The sequence below is a fragment of the Vulpes vulpes genome, chromosome 1, assembly GCF_048418805.1.
Source record: "Vulpes vulpes isolate BD-2025 chromosome 1, VulVul3, whole genome shotgun sequence".
In the NCBI taxonomy this organism is placed as follows: domain Eukaryota; kingdom Metazoa; phylum Chordata; class Mammalia; order Carnivora; family Canidae; genus Vulpes; species Vulpes vulpes.
Genome location: NC_132780.1, coordinates 117,195,464 through 117,219,748, shown reverse-complemented (window position 1 = coordinate 117,219,748; position 24,285 = coordinate 117,195,464). Strand labels below are relative to the sequence as shown.

At 39.4% G+C, this 24,285-nt stretch overlaps 1 protein-coding gene across 1 annotated transcript in view; it reads right to left on the bottom strand.

Moving 5' to 3' along the window:
• Window positions 1–503: 503 nt before the first annotated feature.
• The window catches only part of GAP43 (growth associated protein 43), a 101,767-nt gene continuing 77,985 nt past the window's right edge, over window positions 504–24,285 (bottom strand). The window contains exon 3 of the mRNA XM_025990097.2: window positions 504–1,209. Within this exon, the coding sequence (XP_025845882.1) occupies window positions 1,121–1,209 (89 nt within the window). The 3' untranslated portion in view covers window positions 504–1,120. The remainder of the gene's footprint in view (window positions 1,210–24,285) is intronic.

The window sequence follows — 24,285 nt, the reverse complement described above, 5'->3', positions numbered from 1 at the left end:
TAGGGTCTTGACAGAGGTAATACAGTCAAGATGAGGTCATTAGGGTGAGGCCTAATTCAGTAAGAATGAGGTCCTTACAAAAAGGGGAAATTTGGACATAGAGATGCCCACAGTGATGTGAAGAGACACAGGGAGAAGATGGCCATTCATACATTGAGGAGAGAGGACTGAAAAAGATCCTTTCCTCCTCAGCCTCAAGAGGAACCCATCCTGCCAACACCTTGATTTTGGACTTCTGGTCTCCAAAACTGTGAGAAGTTTATGTTTGGTAAGCTACCCAGACTGTGCTTCTTTGTTATAGTGCCCCAGTAAATAAGTATAGTCCCCAGCAATCCAATCAAAGACCAAAGAGATTGGTCCTGACCAGAATCTTAGACTTCCTCCTTTTCTTCATCAGGGTCATTGATGTCAGACTGGGAGGCCAGAAAGAAGATGAAATGTCAGACGTCAATATGTCAAACCAACTAATGAGAAGGTGGAACAGAAACACAAGAGTCCTGGAGTTTGCTTACTCTCATGATTTATTAATATTCAGATTGAAAAAGGAGCCTTAGAGCCGCAAGTTACGCTAATTGGCACATTTGCTTTATTTATTTATTTGTTTATTTATTTATTTTCAAAACAAACTGGGTTTTTGATTTTTTTCCTTTTTGTTCATTCCATCACATTAAAAGGAGGAAAAGAAAAATGGTTTTGAATTCACTCGATATTTTGGACTCCTCAGATGAACGGAACATTGCACACACACTTGGAACAGAGAGAGATAGAGAGGAAAGTGGACTCCCACAGGGCCACACGCACCAGATCAAAAAACTTGGATACAGTGCAAGAATTTCCCAAAATGATTGGATCATCATTACCAAAAACTCGCCATAACAACACCAAGAAACAAAAAATGTTTAAGCCACACTGTTTGACTTGGGATCTTTCCTGCTTTTTTTTTTTTTTTTTTAAATGTTTGCCACACAGAGAGAAAGAGGGCTAGTGGGTAGGAGAGGACAGACTCACGGATGTGAGCAGGACAGGAAGGGAACCTTCAGAGTGGAGTTGAGAAGAGGGTGGGGAGAGACAGGGTTCAGGAGAGGGGAGGGTGGGGACGTGGAAAGCCATTTCTTAAAGTTCAGGCATGTTCTTGGTCCGCCTCACGTTCTTCTCCTTTACCCTCATCCTGCCGGGCACTTTCCTTAGGTTTGGTTTCATCTACAGCTTCTGAGGAAGAAAACAAGGTGGGGAGAGGGGAGAGGGGTTAGTATTTTGTCTCATCTGTTCATATGATAATGCAATGCATTTCTCCTTTTCATACCGTTTCATAAGAGATTTAATATATAAAGAGATTTTGCTACCCCAGTGATACAATTTCCCAGTTCAGAAGATGTTACCTCCAGAAGGCTGTTCAGTGACACATATGCATGAGCTCAGGAACAAAGCTATGATATCAGGGGAAAGAATCGCTAAACAGAAATTACCATGGTCTTCAATCACTCAGCCTTGCAATTAGGGTATCCATACGTGGGCTCTTCAAATAAGGAATCGACAACAGTCTTGGATCTCTTTTCCAACAATGTCAAGCTAATTGTGACAGATAGTTTTGGTGGATCATAGAACACCCATTCCAACTGTCTCATTTCTTATTTGTGGTGTTATAAAGGCTGGAAAGTAAAATACTTGAATTTCCAGATCCCCTTGAAGCTAGGGTTGTCCATGTAGCACAGTGATGGCCAATTAGATAGAGAATTCCTTGGAGAGGATCCCAGAGGAGGTGTTTGCCCTTTATGCTATTCCTGATGCCTGAGACATCGAACAGTATCTGGTAGTGGAGCAGCTATCTTGTGACCATAAAGACAAAACCTATACACTAAGGATGGTGGGGCAGAAAGATGCGGGAAAAAACTGTCGTTGAGTGACCTGTCACTCCTGCGCATCTTTTCCTCAGACTTTTTTTGAAATTATGAGACAAATAGCTAACCTCTAAACTAAACCATAGTAGTAGTTTTTAGTTTCTTTCAGTCAAGAAGATTCCAACTGAATATGTTAATCCATTAGGCAACGTACTTCGCTTAACAAGGAAGACTGCATCTTTTTAAAGGATAATTTTTCCTCAGGAAGTCGGCAAATTTTCTAACTCTTCCTCCTGATTTGCTGATAGACTCATGCAATCGATTTCATGTTACAGACAGTTTACTAATATGCCAGCTTGTAGAAAGAGAATTCCTTTGCCCTGCAATCACCTGTGTTGATGACCTTAACTCCCCGTGTGGAGTGTCCCTCAGACTACCCTCACGCTCAATAATTTGCTAGAAGGACTCACAAGACTCAGTATATGGTCCTATTCATGGCTATAATTCACTACAGTGAAAGGATACAAAACAAAATTAGCAAAGGGAAAAGTTGCATGGGCTGAAGTTCGGAGGAAACCACACACAACTTCCAAGAGTCCTTTCCCCATGGAGTCATACAGGAAGGATGTGCTTAATTCCAGCACATCCACAGTTCGCAGCAGTGAATTGTGATATATATGAGATGTCGTCCACTAGGGAAGCTCACCTGGTCTTACAAATACATAGTTCTTATCAGAGGATGGTCATGTGGACACCCTCTACCTCGCATATACTGAATCCAGACTCCCAGAAGGAAAGCATAGGTCTACCATAAACCACATTATTTGCAAAAGGAGTTTAGGCACAGTAAAGACTCTTAGGGAATGGTGAGAACCCTCTCAAAATCCAAGTTGCTAGATGCCATCCAAGGATCAACTTCACAAGCAGCCTTTCTAAGAATTGAGAGATGTTGAGACTAGAGAAATCAGAGCCCTTTAGGAAACCATAAGAAGAGATCATATAAATGTATGTCTCTTTCAAATCATTCAGCTATATGTTTATATTCAGATTAAGCTCAACATCCACATCCAAAAAGACCACTATTGGAAATATATTTTTGGAATTCTTTCTTTGGAACAACCATCTAATAATATTCTTCTGAATCTTTCAGTAGAAGAAAATACTTATATCCTTGAAGATAGATTTGATGAGGCTGGTTTGGTTAATAAGGTAGCAGCTATGATGGATAATTTTAATGTTACAATGACTCCTTTTTTTAAAAAAAATTTATTTATTTATTTGAGAGAGAGAGAAACAGAGTGCAAGTTGGGGGAGGGGCAGAGGGTGACAAGCAGACTCCCACTGAATGGGGAGCCTGTCATGGGGCTCAGTCCCAGGACCTCGAGATCATGACCTGAGCCGAAATCAAGAGTCGGATGCTTAACCGACTGAGTCACCCAGACACCCCTACAATGACTCATTTTTGACCAAAGTTTTAAAGTCTGATTTATTTTGGGGATTTGTCATTGACCATAAATTACTTCCAAAATATAATTGTTGCACTAAGGCTGCCTACCATTACTCATAAAGGTATTTTAAGGCTATAACCTTCTAAGGTGACCATTATTAACTCTTGAAGAATTGGGTATACCAATCATATTTTCCAGGAAAATTTTTTGTATCAGAAGATTAACTCATTTCTGATCATTGTAATACTCTATGTACCAGCACTATTCCTCACGGATAATAGAACTTCAGTGCACTAATGAATCAGCTGATTTTCTGCTGAAAGAAAGCTTTCAGGTTTATTTCGGTGAGGTTCATTTATAACAATTTGGAATTATCTTAGAGAATTTATTTAGTTCTCTAGCCCTGCCCCAACCTCTGGATACCACAGGTATGCCCAAGGGGCTTTACTATCCTTATCACCTTGGGAACAATGTATTTAGTGTCCTCTTCAAATTGCAAAAGAAATAGTACATTGATTTAAAGTGGCCAGAAGTATAGAAAAGTTCAGTTCTAGGAACAAGACAAGACTTTAAGCCTTTCTTTCTGAAATAAAAACCTATCTATGAGGTAGTTTTGAGGGAGATTAGGGAACTTGAGAGAAAAGGAAGAAGCAGGATAGGGAAGATGAAGAGAACTGTCTGGTTATGGAATAAGGGAACGACATTCCAAAAGGGAAAACAAAAGAATAAAGATTCAAGGAATTCTAAAAAGCAGAAACATTTTCTATCTTCTGTTGGAGTGAAATCAGGTTAAATCCTCCCAAGTTTCTGTACTTTCTCTTGTCACCCTTTGCCTGGGCCTGGGACAAGGGGTGAAACTTGCACACATTTGTTTATTGTGACAGAAAGTGCTGCTGTTTACTCCCTGTTTTTAACAGCTTCAATATCTACATATCTATTCTTTCTTTTAAAAGCTTTAAAGTATTTGAAATATAATTATTTGTTCATTTACTTGCCCAGTAGGTTGTTTTGGAACATCTGCAATGTGTCAGACATTCTTCTAGATATTGAGAAAAGGTGAAAAAAACAGCAAATATTCTTGCTCTCACTTAAGCCTTTCAACAATATACGTTTAACAGACAATGAGACCCATAATCATAGCATGCTAGCAGGAAGAGGGGTTTCAAAGAACATCTAGTCACTAGATATAACTCTTCAAGGGTAAAAACAATACCATTTTGCCCAACTTTGAACTCCCCTGTGTCTAGCATGGAACCTCATGCAGAAAGGGCCTTCAATAAACATTTGCCGAATAAAAGAATGAATGGACATCCTCACTTTATACATGAGGAAACAGAAGTCCAGGTATTTCTCTAAATCATATGGTTTTCTGATGACCTCGCCAGGACTAAAACCTAGAAGTTCTATTAATCTTGGCCAAATTTGACAAGAGAAAGTCAAGATCAAATTACTTTTTTTTCAATTAAGCATTATAAATAAGTAGCTAGGGTCCAGAGGCTTTTAATGACCTATAAAACCTCTGAGATTAAAAACAAATCATTGGCTCCAAAATTTAAAATAAAAACCATGAAATTAAAACTGATGAAACTCAATTAGTTGACTACAAAAGGAAATATGTCAGTCAGTTAGTTGAAACTCTTAACTGAATATATCAATTATATATACATTATATTTTATATGAGATGGAAGGAGTTTTTAAAAATTTTATTTACCTGATGATACTGAATAACGAAAAAAGGAGTCATCTTTGTGTTAGAAGAAGGACAACTAGTCAGTAGAAATAAAATGTCAAGTCAGTGGATTCAGTGAAATTTTTATAGGCCACCAGGAAATTATAGGGAGAAAAAATACGGAGGAAGGAAATAATCGAAAGTTAAGAGTCTTCTAAAACCAGAAAAAGCCTAAATGCAAATGAAGGAAACAGTAATCGGATGTGGAGCACATACCTGCTCTGGCTAGATTCACTTTGATGGAGACTGTATATGAGTTTGTGAAAGGTTTTAACCTCAAAGGAGAAGTTATTGGAAACAGAATCCGAGTTATGTATAAATCCATTGAGCCTGAATGCCAGAGAGAACTGCATATTGTGAACTTACTCCTTCACCCTTCAATGCCAACTCTAGAAAAGTCATTGTAGTTAATAAATATATTGACCATATACTTGTATATGTACAGTTTCTTACCTGTTCTATTCAGCAACCTCGTTGCCTCGAAAGAACCACAAATTATGACTTTCCTGACCCGTTGTATAAAGAGTTTAGCTGTAGCTAACATAGTTGAGCCCTTACTTTATGTTCACTCATAGCAGTTCTACATGTACTTGTGTCATATTTTTGAACCATTGCAGCTCTTTAATCATCCCATTTTACAGCTAGGAAAGCTGAGGCACAGTGAGATGTAGTAACTTACCTAAGACTATACCGTTTGTCAATGGCAGCAGTAAATTTCAACCTAGGATGGAGACATCAAGGCAGCTTTTATTTTAGATTGCTCCCCCTGCCCTTATCTTTGCCCAAGAAGAATGAGTGGGCTCATCGTGGGAACTAGAGCAGGGCGGGGAGGGGTGGGGTGTCCACAGGTACCTACACCTGCAGCCTACAAAGTCCAAAAGCTGGACTTAATAAAAGCGGCTCGGAATGGAGGGAAGAATCTTGATCAGTCTTGAACAATATGAAATCTGGTCTTGGCACTCTCTGCCACTAATTACATAATTGTAAATGCTAGAGATGAGTTAATATGTAATCTTTAGTATTTTGTGCAAAAACTTTGATCACCATGGTGAGTGTCAGAGATAGATGAATGGCTGAGGCCAGCTGGTCACTCCAATTATCATGATCCAATTAGGGTAAATAATCACATTCCCCATCTAGAGGATCAACCTCCCTCTGAGACAGTTATTGCTTAAGAAGAGGCTGTGGAAGCTAAAGATTGAATGGAATTTTTAGTACTCAGTGACACAGAACAAGTGGAAGTAAATGGGCCTGGAGCTAGCAAACAAGGAGAGCTTGGAGTTGCTCATGTGATTGCTGAAACCCAGCAAGTGAAAGGGTAGAAAATGCTATTTCTCTTGCAGGTTATATCTGAAGAGCATTTCTGCTCATGTTAAACATGGAAACCTAACATTATGGTTAAGACGTCATAGGAAAAGAAAGATTGAAGGAATCCCAGGATATATATATTTCAGGTGACCAGTGAAGCTCTTCTCATTGACAGACATTACTATTCGCTATCTAGCAATGGCTTCTCCCCCAAAACCAGTCTTCACCAAGGGAAATCGACCCCTAAATCCAGGTTTATTATGAAGCAGAATGTGTCCTCTAAAACAAACAAAAATGTACCCCCAAACCAAAAACTAATGATGCATTTTAACAGTCTGGTCTAAAGGGAGAAAAAAGTTCTTAAAAAAAAAAAAAAGATATTGAGTAGTTTTTTTTATACTTATTGATATTAAATATACGAAATATTTAAATTCTCAAAACCAATAGGTAGTCAATTTAAACAGACGATGTTACCATCTGGTAAAGAACTATAACCTTCTCTGGCATTGGTATTTTAGCCTTGACAAAAACATTACTTCTTTCAGATTCAAAGACCTCTTAGAAATGACCATGTTGGGATCCCTGGGTGGCTCAACGGTTTAGCCCCTGCCTTTGGCCCAGGGTGCGATCCTGGAGTCCTGGGATCGAGTCCCACATTGGGCTCCCAGCATGGAGCCTGCTTCTCCCTCCTCCTGTGTCTCTGCCTCTCTCTCTCTCTCTCTCTGTCTATCATGAATAAATAAACACATAAATCTTAAAAAAAAAAAAAAAGAAAAGAAACGACCATGTTCTTGGGGGTCTCCATGAATTTTACCATTTCTGTGTTAACTTAAGAAGAAAGTTAACATCACAGACAGTAAGTCATGTATTCTCGAAGGCACTAGAGTTGAAAACACTAAAAAAGGGAAGAAAGAATGTGTTCCCTCATTCATTTATTTATTCAGTAAAAGGTCCTGAGCCTCAATATGTACCACACTCCACTCAACATATTGCAAATACAGCAGCAGGGCTAGAGCAATGAAAAGACCAAGTAAGAATCTTTACCTTCCTGGAACTGGTGTGCTAGTAATCACTAGCACATTTATACAGCAGCATTGCTGTCATGTGTATTGTTTGTTGGAGAAGGACCACTCCAAGTGGTCGAAGCTAGACAAGAACTCAGCCCCAAAGGGCATAATTTCTCCTGGATTTGAAAAGTTGAGTATCTTTAATAAAGCCACAGAAGTTTCAAAATATGGAAAACCCTAGTAGTTTTCACATTCTCGATACATAATCACCATTCCTAAGAAAGATCGAGGCCACATTAGAACAGCAAGAAAGGGGTGCCTGGGTGGCTCAGTCAGTTTAGCATCTGCCTTCAGCTCAGGTCATGATCTCAGGGTCCTCCCGGAATTGAACCTTGGGTCCAGGGTCCCTGCTCAGTGGGGAGCCTGCTTCTCCCTCTCCTTTTGTGCTTTTTCTCTCTCAAGTAAATAAATAAATAATCTTTTTAAAAAACAGCAGGAAAGCTAGAAGTCCTTTCTGTATGCACTTGGAACAGTGTGGTGGTAGCCTTAAAAGAGTAAGGGGACCCAGGTGGGTGATCACTGGTCCTTAAAAGATGTATGCCAAACTGGCTTTCTGATCTTTATTGAAACGGAGTCTGGAAGCAGCTCTTGGTTTTATGCATCTCATTCACTTCCTTGAAAGGGTGAAAATAGCACGTCTGCGTGTTCGGTCGGTGAGCAAATACCAGCAGCATATGCAGCGGCGGCTGCTCCAGTGCTCAGTAGGGCAGCCGGGCTGCAGTGCTGCTGGAGGGATGGCGGTGTTCCCAGCTGCCATCGCCTACCCTGGGCTCTAATGGCCCTGTTTACTGGCTCTGCTCCAGGGCCCTCCACAGCCCTACATTACTGAAATTAGGTTGAGTGGATTTCCGAGTAAAACATTATCTCTTGGGACCTGCCCAGCTCTCCCCAGCCTTGTCAACATTGATTAAATAGAAGCTGCTATCATCCTGGGGCCATGCCCACAATTACTCTACCAATCACACTGGGCTGGGGTGTTTGCTTTCTCTTTTTATTTTTCACTTTTCTTGAATATTAAACATGATCATCTCAAAGGCTCAAACGAAAAGAATAATAAAAAAACCCATTCTGTAGCTAACTCCTATACATTCCTTTGTCATATACGTCGTCTTCCTCTTGAGCTGTAGACCAGGTTTCAATCTGGAGTCTGGATCACGTTTTTGTTTTTGTCTTTTTTAAAGATTATTTATTTATTTATTTATTTATTTATTTATTTATTCATGAGAGACACACAGAGAGAGAGGCAGGGACATAGGCAGAGGGAGAAGCAGGCTCCACGCAGGGAGCCCGATGTGGGACTCGATCCCGGGTCTCCAGGATCAGGCCCTGGGCTGAAGGAGGCGCTAAACCGCTGAGCCACCCAGGCTGCCCTGGATCATGGCTTTTGATGTCCCTGGGATCCACATTTCGAACACCCTTTTTAAAACTATGTTTTACATTTTAAATTCCTCTCAGAGCACCGAGTCAGTATATACCATTCTGATGTCAGCAGAATGGTGCAGATATCGCCTATGCCTCCACCTCTTGCTTTCTGAGCCTTTGAAAGAGAGGATAATCCTATTGCTTATAACACTATTTACTTGAGAATTTAGAAGACTAACAAACAAAAATTTAACTGAGGAGAAAACTCAAAGGCAGTATGGTGGGGGTGTCCCAGTGATATCTGAAACACACACATATGTTTACTTCTCTTAAAAGTTTAGGCCTAGGACCAAGCTGATTTGTATTCCAACTTTGACTTTGCCACCAATTAGTCATATGATCTCGGAGAAGTTACTTTCCTTTGTTTGCCTCAATTTCCTAATTTACAAAAAAAATATGAATAATGATCGCCCCACCCTATTGCACGTTGTTTGGAAGCTGAAAGAAGGCATTTGAAAGGACTTTATAAAATTTAAAATGTAGAATTATTGAGACTTTAATCCGACCTGTAAATGAGATTTGTGTAAAAAAAACACCAATCAAGTTTCACATTGTCATCCCAGGAGAAACAAAACAAAACAAAACAATTTCCCAAAGGGATAAAAAACTTCTTTCTCATATAAATGATCAAGAGGACTTCTCCCCTAGAATGCGCCTGTAGTCTCTGATCAGAAAATAAGGATACAAGCGATTTATTAATTAAATAACTATTCAGTTATAGAGGTTGGGAAAGAATCTAAGATCTCTAACAGTGAGAACAAAAGTTGGTGTTTTTTTGGTCTCCTTCCCCCTCCTTCCTTCCCTTCCTTCCTTCCTTCCTTCCTTCCTTCCTTCCTTCCTTCCTTCCTTCTTTCCTGAAGATTTTTGTTCTGGAAAAATTAAGACAAAAGTCAAAGAATGTACAAGTTGACTGGCCTTGAAAACTTCTTAAACATTCTCTATACAGAATGTCTGCCAAACCATCAAAAACTAGTGTTCTACCTTCCTCCACTAGAAACATGCAGGAAGATGTTTTAGAAATGACAATTTATGTGGCTCTCGTTGTTGGCCTAAATCATTTTTGGGACAAGATGGAATAAATACATAAAATTAAACAGTATTCTCATTATTTCTTACTGTTCTCACAATGCCTAAGTTCAACTTTTAGAGGTTAAAAATCAAAACAAAAATTGGGAGGATTTTCACTCTAGCATATTGATCAAGGGGCTCCACCCCTTCATCTTACCCTCCGCCAAGCTGGCAGTTGAACTGGAGATCCAGTGAGACACTGTTTCCTGTTAGTTAGCGGGGGATGGGGAGTGACAAGCCCTGATGGCTCCCATGACACTGAGAAGGGCCGTGTTAGGGATACAAAAGTGATGCTGTGATACTGAGTTTTGCTAATAGTGATGGTAAGAAACAGTTTAGCCTAGAACTTGAGTTGGTTTCCCTCTTTTCTGTGGAATTACCTATTGTTTAAATAGGACTATTGTTTAATAGTCCAAAATTCCATCTGATAGGAGTTCAGCTCTCCATCGCCCCTTTTCACTTCCCAGTATCCCAAGTGAGGAGAATCCTAGCTGGGAGAAAGGCTTCGTTGCAAGTCTCCAGCCTTTACAAACTCCATCGTCTTAGAGGCCAGGCAGGCAGATAACATTAATCTGAAAAATCTGGCCACAGGTAAAATCAGTGGTAGGGTCAAAAGGCATTCAAAAATTTAAAAACAGGGCAGCCCGGGTGGCTCAGTGGTTTAGTGCCTGCCTTCAGCCCAGGGCGTGATCCTGGATCCAGGATCGAGTCCCACATTGGGCTCCCTGCATGGAGCCTGCTTCTCCCTCTGCCTGCGTCTCTGCCTCTCTGTGTCTCTCATGAATAAATAAATAAAATCCTTAAAAAAAAAAAAAAAGGAATACACTCAATATGAGAAATACAGAAACTAGATTAAATTTTTTTTTAAAAAAACACTCTCACTGGAAAAATAAAAGAAGGCAGGCTGGTATCTGGAGTAAGACTTTTTAATTGTACCAAGAAGATACATTTGCGGACCCTGATTTCAAAATGAAAGAGGTTCCCTTTCATCAAAATAACAGTCATATTTGTCTTCAAGAACCAGCTTCAAATCAGGAGTCCTGAATAATAATGCCTCTTCTATTCTGCTAATTTTAAATCAGAGATCTTCGACTTACAATGGGCTATGTCCCCAAAACCACATTGTAATTTTATTTTTTTAAGATTGCATTTATTTATTCATGAGAGAGACAGAGACATAGGCAGAGGGAGAAGCAGACTCCCTGCAAGGAGCTGGATGCGGGACTCGATCCTGAACCCCGGTATTACACCCTGAGCCAAAGGCAGACGCTCAACCACTGAGCCACCCAGGCGTCCCCATACTGTAATTTGAAAGAATCAAAAGTCAGGGGCTCTTGGGTGGCTCAGTTGGTTAAGCGGTCAGCTCTTGATTTTGGTACAGGTCATGATCTCCGGGTCCTGGGATCAAGCCCTGTGCGGGGCTCTGTGCTCAGCAGGGGGTTTGCTTGAGAATTCTCTCCCTCTCCTTCTGCGCCTTCCCTGGCTCGCACAGGCTTGTGCTCTCGCTCTCTCTCTTTTATAAATAAATCTTAAAAAAAGAAAGTATCAAAAATTAAAAATGCATTTAATACACCTAACTTACCAAATACCATAATTTAGCCTTGCCTGTCTAAAACATGCTCAGAACACTTACATCAGCCTACAGCTGGGCAAAATCACCTAACACAAAGCCTACTTTTTAATAAGGTGTCGGATATCTCATGTAATTTATTGAATGCTGTAGTGAAAGTGAAAAATAGAATGGCTGTATGGGTGCAGAGTGGTGGTAAGTCTATCAGTTGTTAACCCTTGTGATCCCTTGGCTGACTGGGAGCTTCAGCCACTGCCCAGCTTCCCGAGAGGATCCGTACCACATAGGGCTAGTCTGAGGAAAGATCAAACTTCAAAGTACAAGCTTCTACTGAATGTGTATCACTTTCACACCATTATAAAGTCAAAAAAATCGTAAGCCAAATCATCGTAAGTCGGGGACCATCTGTATTCATACTTCAAGACTTTTTTAGTGAATGAAGTAAAAAAAAAAATAAGGAATGCCTATTTCAGATTTTATCAATGGCCTACCAAAGCAGAAAGAGGTGGCAAAAAAATTAAGTCACAATATTATCTCTCCCTTTGCTTGCCATTCAAGTTTTTACTACATTTCTACATCCCTACTTAGGCCCAGATGTCCTGTGCTCCTTGTCACAGATACTGTTGGTGCCCTCTCAGATCCTCTCTACCATCTTCCAGCTGCTAGAGGTGTTGGCTGCCAATGGCCCACTCTTGCACCTTGAGTGGAGGTATGAACTGTGAATCACCCCAACCAAAGGTGATGACCCGTTTGCCCCTAATGACTTTAGTGTTCTTGTTTTTTTGGGCAAAACAGTCTGTCTGTGGTACAGTTGGTACTTCAGAGTTCTCTGTGGCATCAGGCTGAGACTTCACTTTTCCTGCACCCACATCCTTGTCTTCTTCTCCTAGTCCATCTTCTTTCTCACTCCCTTACAGATTTCCACCAATAAAGCATCCACACAAGAGTCCCATCTCAAGCTCAAGTTTTAGAGAATGGGACCAGATTTATTCCTTTAGCCAAAAATTAAGTGCTGGAGTTGGGAGACAGGCCAATTACCTCAGTCAATGTGCATAGCAAGTCTTCAAGGTTTGAATCATTCTGGTTTGCTGCTTAATTTTCCTTCATGACACAGCTCAAATGTTGTTTCCACACCTCCAAGGCTATCCTAGGCATAATTAGTCAGTTCCTACTCTTTATTTATATGGAAATTATATCCTTTGCATTATACATCAGTTTGTGGTATACTTTTGAGTCTTGACTGTGAATAACTTTCCAAAGGAAAAGGATACATTTGCTAGAATTTAAACTTCACAAAGGCAGAGATTTTTTTCCCCCCGTTGGTCTACCTTTTAATTAAAACCATGCTCTGACAGTTATAAACAAAGTAAGTAATAAAGCACTTCCCCCCATTAGGAAAGACCACTCCCACCAGTCTTGTTATGCCACTGTTTTTAGGTTTCACATCCAGGCTAATTTCTCAAGAAAGACATCCATGATCCTTTAGACCAAGTCTTCTGTTATGATCCTCAGGCAGAGATTTTTTTTTTTTTTTAAATTTACTTTGTTCACTAATAAATCCCAAATGCCTAGAAAAGGATCTGGGAAAACACACACACACACACACACACACACACACACACGCACACACACACGTTTTCTAGTGAATCAATTCATGTATATTAACCCCAACTCTAAGTATCATGCTTATCACAAGATAAGCATTTAATATTTATAGAGGAAAGAATATATGGAAAAAAGAGAAAAATCCCAAGAATGCTTTGTGACATGTAGATAAAACCTGAATTGCCTCAAGCAGAAAAAGTGTGGACCTGTAAAGTTTAAATAGCAGGGGTTTGTCTGAATTTCAAAAGGTTGCATTACAGAAAGGAACCTCCACATTATCCTGGCTCATGGCATTATCCCATCCTCCTTCTCTTTTCTTTTGTTTTCTTTTTTAAAATTAACTTTAATTTTATGTCTATCTTCTAATTTTATAACAAACTACTGAGATAAAAAAAAACCCAAATGTAAAAAATAGATATGTACTAAAAGCATAACTATTTTTAGATGACAGAGTAGTGAATAAGAAAGTTGGTTCTAGAAACAGACTATCTGCATTTAAAGTCTATCTCTGACACTTACCATGACTTTGAGTGAGCAACTTAACCTCTTATTGTCTCATTTTCCTTACCTGTAACTGATGGTAGTATTGTTACCCACCTTATGGTGTTGTTCTAAGATTTAAGTGTGTTAATTATTCAAGGTATTTAAGACATATTTCAGTAAGTGCTCAATAAGTGTCACCTATTATTACCAGTGACTGAACAGGAACTAACATTGGCTTAATGTTTACTAGGTGTCAAGCAGTGTATTGAGGGGTTTCACATATGGGTATTTAATATGCATCTTCCTTGGCTTTTCTATTTCCTCATCAGTGGAAATAATATTAATATCTATCTCATAGATTTGTGATAAGCAAATGAGACTGTCACTATCTTGTTTACCTATGTGCCTAAGAAATGTGTGTTAACATCTCCCTCTCTCCACTAATTCAAGCTAATATCAATCTTAGTGCACAGTTCCAATTTTTTTTTCAAATAGTTCAAGAAAGGGAGATAAAAATCTGTGACTTAACGAAGCTTTTTGCTTGTAGAGTGGAAAAAATCATTCTTTGAAAAAAGGCTTTGAAGTCAAGGGCCAGAGTCCAGAAATGATTAAAACAGTGAAGATGACAACTGACCAAACTGGAAGGGAATGATTCTATGATGTATGAGGCAAGAATCAAGGCTGCTAAACAGTGATGTTTCAAAGGCAGAACTTCTCTGCTTATTGCCTCTGCTTAAGAACAGAACAGTCTCCTTTATTTCATACCCAAAGAATAGCAGCTGATTTCAAAAGGAAATAACCGTATCTTTGGCTTTAGCTCCATTTGATTGCACAAATTTTGTAGCAAAAATTGACCACATTGAATGAACAAGAACTAGGTCATGCCCATCCCCAGATATTTTGTAAATCCTGCATCCAGTAGGCAACTTACAGAGGGCATGGCAATTCTCCAGGCACAAGACATCACATCCAAGTTTAAGAAAAAATTTCCTTATTTCATAATAATCACTGAGTCTGAGACTTGAAAGAGACCTAAGACTTCTTGTCTTTAACCTTAAGGAAAACGATTGGATACAGTGAGATTTTTTAACTTCATTATGAGAAAGATTTTTTTTTTTTTTTAATTTCCAGGAAGCTTTTTATTTCCAGGAAGCTTTGTTGTCCTCTGGGGACAGGGCATATGTTGGGGGAGAAGTCCTTGGGGCTGTGTAGAGACTGCTCTGATGGGTTTTTCTTCCTACCTATGCATAACACTCTAATGTCTGGACCTTCTAAAGCAAGGAATTACAGCAGACTTTGAAGGACAGAGTAAAGAAGGAGTAGGAAGGACTGTTTTCTTTTAAAAATTCTAGGTAAGAAAACATGATACTTTTTGGAATCTTGTTAAAATATGGTTAAGTTAGCATTCCCCCCACCAAGGCTTATCTATAATTTCTCCTGCAGCACTTTGGAGGAAGTTAGTATTTTTTAAAAATCAGACCCTCAAGTTTTGATATTAATTATTTAGGTCCCTACTTAGGAGATGGGAAAAATTGAATAGGATTATCATTTATCATAAATCAGACTCATTTTTCATTGAGTCTATGTCTCAGCTTTTCTTTCCCACAGTTTTTCACTTTCCTTGAAACAGGCTGCTTAGGCACTGTACCAGCTTTTTCAAGTTTGTTTTTCCTTAGGTATTTCTATTATAGTCACTATAAATCTCATCTAGTGATCAGTTATGCAAGTATAGTAATTTGTATCTGCCAGACCTTAAGAAATTTAATGAACAATCTTCCGAGTTATACTGGTTTTCATTTAAAAATTCAACTAATCAAAAAAAAAAAAAATTCAACTAATCAGAGGTGCTTGGCTGTCTCAGTCAGAAGAACATGCAACTCTTGATCTCAGGGCTGTGAATTTGTGCCCCACATTGGGTGTAGAGACTACATAAACAAATAAAATTGAAAAATAAAAATAAAAATTCAACTAATCATTTGTAATGTTTTAACAAAGAGCGAGTTAATATGCCTATTACAAAGACTGTATTTTCAACATTTGTCTTTATTTTTTTTATTTTTTATTTTTTTAAATATACATATTTTTAATTTGTATTTATTTATGATAGTCACACACAGAGAGAGAGAGAGAGGCAGAGACACAGGCAGAGGGAGAAGCAGGCTCCATGCTCCGGGAGCCTGACGTGGGATTCGATCCCAGGTCTCCAGGATCGCGCCCTGGGCCAAAGGCAGGCGCCAATCCGCTGCGCCACCCAGGGATCCCCAACATTTGTCTTTAAAAGCAAAAACGGATCCTAGGTTGTCAAGTCTCATGATCTGATTTTTGATTAAATGATTTGGTTATCTGACTCCAGGGTTAAAATATAGAAGCCCAAACTAGACATGATTGTAACTCTGTCAGAGTCACTCCAATAAAGACTATAGCTGCATAAAAATTTTTCCTACTTGTGAACATCTATTGCTTAGGTAACATTTAGATTTTTAAACGAAAGCATTACATTTATGAGTCACATTCAGCTTGTGCCTTGCTGTGATTCTATGATGTGTTTGGGTGGTACTTGAGATTAGCCAGACCGTTATTTAACTTTGTTGCCTACTTTTTCCCTTATGGCTGTATCTATATAGTACAAAAGAAAACTAAAGATGTGATAGTTGCTAATTTTATCAATGCAAGTGGAGAAACCACATAATTCAGGACAAAAATACAAAATCTATATATATTTTCATTGAGCTGGCTTGTAACTGTATGTAAAATTACAGAATAGTGGAAGCTGAAGGAGGTCTTAGAGATGATCTGATCTCAGTCCCTCATTCCCTCTGACAGAAACTGAGGATGGAGGGTCTCTGCGACTTGCCCAAAGTCACATAGTTAGTTAGAATTCAGATCTCCCCATAATACCATAATACCTCTCACAGCCTTGGGGATGAGTGGATTCCATTGCTCGATTTGGACTTGCGTCTCTCTCCCGTGGTTCTAAACACACTGCATAAATCTATTTTCCTGCCCCTCTCCTCAACCTCATTCCTTACCCACTTCCCTCTTTCTCTCCCACCCCCCTTCTCTACTGTCTCCTTCCATTCCTTCTCTTTGTGAAATGAGAGGTAAACTCAGTATAAGTCTGCTTTAAGTGGTTCCAGAAGTACAATTAGATACTCTAGATGTTTTCAGAACCAGGACTAAGGATTATTGCTGTATCAAATTTCAATATGTTGTGTACAGACTGTGAGGGGTTGCACATAGGGGTCCCTCTATGCAGAGAAGAAAAATATGGGGACGTCTAAAATTAGTAACTTGGGCTGAAACGTTACCATCAACTATGGTAGGTTTCATAAACTAAATGACTAAAGAGCTACCAGATAATGAAAGTCCAGAACTGCTAAAATTATTACAAAAGCTGTCATATCTAGGAATCTGTGAAAGACCATTACTGTGTCCTGAAGAAGAGGAAATGAAGATGCATCTCATCCCCTCACCTACCACCCCCTTCACTTCCTGATGGAAGCAGAGTGTTAAAAAACCAACTGAGAAGGTTTAACTCAATTGTGAAATTAATTTTAAAAATATTATTGTAATAAGAAAGGCCTATAAAAGTTGTTTGTGTTATATGCATGCACGTGGGTAAATAAATGCAATCCCCATCTCTTACTGGGACAATTCATTTTGCACTCATTGTGTGTTTTGGCTTCCTGGGGCCTGTCAAATTATGGCACTGCCCTGAGTGAAAAATTGCTTTAAAAATCGATAGCACTCACTGGAACACAACCAGAACTATATTGAAAAAGTAATATTTGTATTTGTACCGATTTTTCTCTCTTTAGTCAAAGAGGAGAAAGTTCTTTACTTTGTGGCAAAGAATGTAATAGCTTTGGCTATTCGAGGATATTGGGACAACAAGCAGTTAAAGAATAAAAAGATTCACAGTGAGTCTTGGCTTGCCTGGGATAGATACACAATCATATATGTTCCGCCTGCCATATAATACTCCCATTTGAAAGATTGTCTCCCTGAAGGCTTTCTCTCTTTTCTCCACTTGGTGTTTTTCTCGAAGAAAGCCATTTTCCAAGGCACACCTCATGTCTAAAATCTGCCTTCTACTATCTACCTTCTTTCAAAATGCTGTTTATGTGAAAGTACCCAGACTACATGCATATAGAAATCGTAGAGTAGAAGGGGGCTTTGGAAACCCCCCAGTAGTGCCCCACCTTAGATACAAGAATCCCCTAGAACACTCCTAGCAGATGGACAGACTCTGATTCAATGGGCCATTCCAACTTTAACAGTGACTTATTCCTGATATTCAGCTAAAATCTACCTACCTTAAGCTTTCATAGAGCTCTTTCTTCTAGAATAACACGGAGCAAAATATATCATAAATATATAGATTTTTTTGTACCAGACAGTCCAAAAATGCAACGATAATAGCTTCTTTGTTCAAGTTTATAAAATTGTTCTTTCCCTCTTTGCATGAAAAGCTAAGTTGTAGTTAGGTTATAATTTCTTCACATCAATCTTTTATGTCTCTATAAGCGGACTTTACCATTTTTCTGATAGCACTCTCCTCAAATTCACCAAGAAAATTATTTTGTAAGTCATAAGGCCTTTTGTCATTAACCATTGTTCTTTTTTTTTTTTTTTTTTTTAGAAAAATATTTTATTTACTTATTCATGAAAGACACAGAAAGAGAGAGGCAAAGACATAAGCAGAGGGAGAAGCAGGTTCCATGCAGGGAGCCCAATGTGGGATTCGACCCCGGGACTCCAGGATCACGCCCTGAGCCAAAGGCAGATGCTCAACGCTGAGCCACCCAGGTGTCCCCTAACTGTTGTTCTTGATCTTTTTTTGACAACTACTTTTTTTTTTTTTTTTTAACAGTGTTAACCTTTAATTGAGCTCTATACTCCAGAATAGAGTGATGGTTAAGGATGGTAAGATTCCCTAACCTTTTGTTTTCTGAAGTCTCTCCACCCTTTTTCGCTCCAGAAAATGGCTTACTGTAAAACACCCTTCTCCACATATTGCTGTACATTCTTCCTCATGATTCCCAGAAGACTTATGGATGACTCCTTTGTTTACTTGTAACGAAGCCAAACATGGCTCTTCCCCCCCTTTGCCTGCATCTGCTGACAAAGCCAGACACAGACCCTGCAACTGCCCCTTTTCTTTGTCTCATGAGTGGGTAGCCGAGATTAGAACTGTTTGTCCCTTTGAAACACGCTAGACACAGAGATAAACAAATCCTGTTCAGCTGACTGTACTTCTGCTGACTACACAACAACCCCAATTATAAATCACCCCACCTGTAACTTGACTAGACTACTTCTCCCTATAAGTCTAAGGGAAAACCACCCCCTACCAAGTCACTATGATCTTGGGAGCTGGAGTCTCTATTGCAGTAACTTAAATAAAATAATATTTAATTGTTGGTGCATTTTTTTGTTTCTTAAAACATTACTTTAACTTTTTTTTTTTTTAAGATTTCATTTATTTATTCATGAGAGACACAGAGAGAGAGGCAGAGACACAGGCAGAGGGTGAAGCAGGGTCCATGCAGGGACCCCAATGGGGACCTTGATCCCAGGACCCCAGGATCACACCCCGGGGCCAAAGGCAGGTGCCAAACCACTCAGCCACCCAGGGTCCCCTACTTTTTTTTTTAAACTTTAATGAAGACTGTGTTCTGCATTTATTTCAGCTGTTTCCTACATTTTCTTTTGCCATTATGGGTCTAGTTTTTATTCCCTGTCCCTTAACATGACTATAATTCAAGAATGAATTTTCCATATTTTTGTAGACTCTGCAACAGAAAACCCATTCTTTCTAATGACTTCAAGCCTGACCTCATAACCAGGTAGCTACCCAATTTATAGCACCACCATCATATTATTAATCTTTATACCTCATTGAAAGCATAATACTTTCTTTATGACAAAACTTTAATGTCTCCTGGGGTCATAGACATTAAGTTCCAATTTCTACTGCCAAATATTTCTCTATGTCCTTGGCTCTACTCCTGGTTCCAATCCTACATCTCAATCTATACTGGACAGCACACAATCACTATTACTACAAATATAACCAGGGTGGCCTTATCATTCCTTAAAATCCTCTCTCTATATATGCACCTATTTATATCTGTCGATATAAATGGGAGGGAGTATCGGTAGGTAAGAATAATTTAGTATCTGAAGTATATAGTTAAAGGCGATGGTCAAAAAGGAGGTCTTCAAGAGGAGTGGTCAACAAGTGTTGGTGGCCAGGATACAGAGACCATGGACATGTGGAGAAGTCAATTAGCCAGTAATGGGGCCCTCTGATCATGGATTCTAGAGCAAGATTTCCATCTCTAAGAGGATAGATGAGAATAAGGCAGAGCTGTAGTCCCAGAGAAACCAGAACACAAATGAGATGAATGAGACAGGGACTTAGGTAAAGCAAACCCAGCATATGTCTAGTTAATGGAACTGTTCCTAAATAGGAGACCAATTACTGGTGTTTGGGCAAACTTGACTTGATGCTGAGCTAACTGGGTGCTTTTTAAATTTACCTAGTCTAGCAATGAGATGTCCCTTACATTATCTCTCTTTCAGATTTCAGATTGAGTTCTATGCCTGCTCCTGGAATTGATGTCATTCTCATTCCTAGACTAGGTAAATTTAAAAAATTTTTTTGGTCAATGTCTCACTACCATTTTGCTTAGGCATGTTTAACTCTTGCACTCTATCTGACCCACATGTTTTTGCCGTCACTGCTGATTCAGGTTACAAAATTTCCAAAGAGTAATAGAGAGGCTTTTTCTAAAAATTTTATTTAAATTCAATTTAGTTAACATATAGTGTATTATTAGTTTCAGGGGTAGAATTTAGGGATTCATCAGTTCCATATAACACCCAATGGTCATTCTTTATTTAACATCAAGTGCCCTCCTTTATGTCCATCACCCAATTACCCCATCTCCCACCCTCCTCCCCTCCAGCAACCTGTTTCCTATAGTTAAAGAGTCTCTTACGGTTTGCCTCCCTCTGTTTTTATCTTACCTTTTTTAAATCTTACCTTATTTTTCTTTTCCTTCCCATATGTTCATCTGTTCTCTTTCTTAAATTCCACATTTGAGTGAAATCATATAGTATTTGTCTTTCTCTGACATTTCACTTAGCATAATACCCTTTAGTTCCATCCATGACATTGCAAATGGCAAGATTTCATTCTTTTTGATGGCTGAGTAATATCCCATTTTGTATACATAATAAATTTATATATATACATTGATATACACCCACCGTATCTTTTTATCCATTCATCTATTGATGGACATCTGGGCTTTTTCCATATTTTGGCTATTGTGGACATTGCTGGTATAAACACTGGGGTGCAGGTACCCCTTAAAATCACTATTTTTGTATCTTTGGGATAAATACCTAGTAGTACAATTGCTGGGTCATAGGGTAGTTCTATTTTTAACTTTTTTGAGGAACCTCCAAACTGTTTTCTAGAGTGGCCACACCAGTTTGCATTCTTACCAACATTTTAAGAAGATTCCGCTTTCTCCACATCCTCACCAACATCTGTTGTTTCCTGGGTTTCTAAACCTGACAGGTGTGAGGTAGTATCTCATTATGGTTTTGATTTGTGTTTCCCTGATGCCAAGTGATGTTGAACATGTTTTCATGTGAGTAGAGGCTTTTAAACTCATCCGGGGGCCTGGGTCATCTTGTCTCATGTTGAGACTAAAAGCAAGAAAATACTAGGGATAAGAAAGATCAATTGGGAGTTAATTTTGTTTTCTAGGTGAGATTTTGATGAGCTCTTAGAAGGAGAACTGGAACTCAGGAAGACGTAGTAATAAGTTTGGGGATAAAGATAGCATTGAAAATATTTAGAAGATACAGGAGAAAATGAAAAAAATATTTTTGATTGAAATAATTTGACTATAAATTATAATATAGAAAGAAATTCTATGGATTTTCAGCACCTTCCAGCCAAGAACTACCTAGAACACCTGTAGTTGAACAAAGTTGGACATGTTTGCTCCTAGAAAACAGACAGGGAAACCATGAAGCATCAAGTAAGACAGGGTTAGAAAGGAGTTATCTGGACTTGTGCTAGGGGATTTGGAGTTGGATTTAAGGAAGCAGAGCTTTGGTCTGAGTTGGATGCTATCATGAAACAGGAGTCATTTTATGATTGGGTATCTGAACAGACATTATCCAGAAGGAATTAGGTGAGTATCAGCACTCACATAGAGAAATATTTGGTCATTTTATGGTTTAGACAATCCCCATAATTAGTCTGTGTTCAGACTTGTCTTGGGCCATCACACAAAGTCTGATACTGGCATCTATGGAATTGGTTATGTCAATAGGAGACTACCAAGGTCTATCTGTGAGGGCCAGTCCAGTTCCTGGTTGTCAGGAGCTGCTTTTCACTTTCTCAGAAGAAAGGAGATCAAACTTGACTTTCCTAAGATCTGATGTGTTGCTGTTAAAGCCCTTCCTCGTGTGTCCCTGTATCCCACCCCCAAGTTTTCCATCTGGTAATACTTAGGGATGTTTGATTCCCCTGAGCATTGGAGAAAGAGAAATTACACTGATTGCCCAGAGACGATGGAAGATTCTAACTCAATCCAGTGCCATCAGCTAAAGCCTATCCTGAAATGCTTTCACTGGCTCTTAAAGATGCTTATGGCTCCCAATAGACTAGTGGCACTGTTTTCTAATTTAAAATATTTTAATTAAATAAAATCCTTGGTGAGGAAGAAAGAATCCAGATCGAGGTCTGTCACTCAGGTGTTTTCGCACTTCACTGATGTGACAAGACACCAAGTTTGGCTTTTCTACCCTCTCTCTCTTCCCCTCCTCCCTTTAATGGCCTGTCAAAAGGAACTTCCATTCTGTGTTGGCATTAATGCCTGCTGTAAATAAAGAGGAAATGAGAGGAAAGAGGAGGAGGGAAGAGAGGGGTGTGTATGATAGAAGCTAGATTTGCAGCTCAATTGCAAGGCATCTCTCGGTGTCTAGACACCAGCTGCCTGGTAACCATGGAAACCCACTAACTTTGGCTGATGGGCTGAGGAGTAATGGCTCTCAGGAGATCCGGTGGGAACATGGTGGTGGGGGTGGAAGAAGGAAGGTGGGAGTAATGGCCGAGAGTGTTAGAGTAGTACCAGAGAAAGCAAGAGCAAACAAAACTCTCTTTGTGAAAGGGTGGCATTAGCCTTGTTACCGGTTTTCTCATGCACATTACACACATGGTGACAAGGTATAAATCTTCCATACCCAGCAGGTGTCAGGACACAGGTTGCTAAAGATGAATAGCCGAGCTGGAACGATTATATTCCCATCAACCTCCTGCCAGTGCCAAAGTACTTCCTCAGTAAATGAAAGCTTTCCACAGTAAACAGACACAATCAACAATTGTCTGTGGAGTCTCGGGAGTAGGAGATTCCAATCCTCAAGACTAGCTGCCACTTTTACAAGCCCTCAGCAATGAAGATTAATCACAGTATACCTGAAGTGTCCTCCCTGCCTACTGCTCCCACATTCCCTTGTTAGATGCAAGGGCTGGGCCGCTGTTCAAATAAAGGATGGTGGTGGGAATGAGTAAGAAATGGAGAGTTACCAATCCAGAGCAAAATCATCAATCATACAAATATATTTTGTTCTTCATTCATTAACCGGTTCCTATCATCCAAGGTTTCCAATCCAAAGATTTTAAAGCTTTTCAGTTGCATGCTCAAATCCTAGTCCCTTCCACCACCCATTCCTTCTGGATAGGAATTTTTAGGCAGCACTACCCCCACCCTCTCATCACCTAATTTTATCCCCAGCCTCACACCCTACCCACTTGTCTCCATTCCACTCCCTTGACTGAGTGCTACCACAGACAAACATGCCCCCAGGGACCTTCAGGCTCTTTGCTCCTACAGAACAGTCCTTTCTCACCAAAGTTCATCACAGCTATACAGACTTGATTTTATTGCCTCTGAGTGTTTTGTCTTTATTCAGGCAACTCTGTCTCACAGTTAGACTCTAATAGAAGACGTACAGGTTTTATTAGAGGTAGTATCGGGGTCACAAAACTGCTTTCCAATTGTCCAAAGCTTATAGATGGTGTGGAGGTTAATCCTTGCCACTCTGACCAATCAAAACCAACAGAGATGCCTGAATATATACTTATACACATATAGTCTGAAGATCTGTATACAGTGGTTCCTCTGAAGAAATGCCCCTAAGTGAGAAAAAAAATGCCCCAATCATTGTCATATTGAGCTATAATCAACATTAGGCAAATTCAACATACTTGAAAAAGGGCTACTAAGAGATAAATGCTGACTTAACTATAATTTATGATAAATAGAACATTTCAATCCACTAAGGACTCTTTATTAGACATAAAAGCTTCCATGACTTTGATTGGATGATTTCACATGAGAGAAAGGCAGCTCATTCCTAAGCAAAGGTGTGTTTTTGTCAGCAATTTCCAATCAGGGCAGAGTTCCTAGTGATTCTGAATTGCTAAAATGATTCTCAGCTTTTAGAGACATGTCTTTGCATGGGGAGATGAAACAGATTTTTGCCCTCTGCCCTGTGCTCCATGTAGGAAATGACTGTGAAGCAGTGACACTAGGATATGGAGCTGGTCCCCTGGTGCCACTGACACAGCTTAGTTATAGTCACTGTCCAGTTACCAACATCTCTGGTCAATAGGAGAGATGGTATCACATGTGAGAACTCTTATGAGGCACCAAG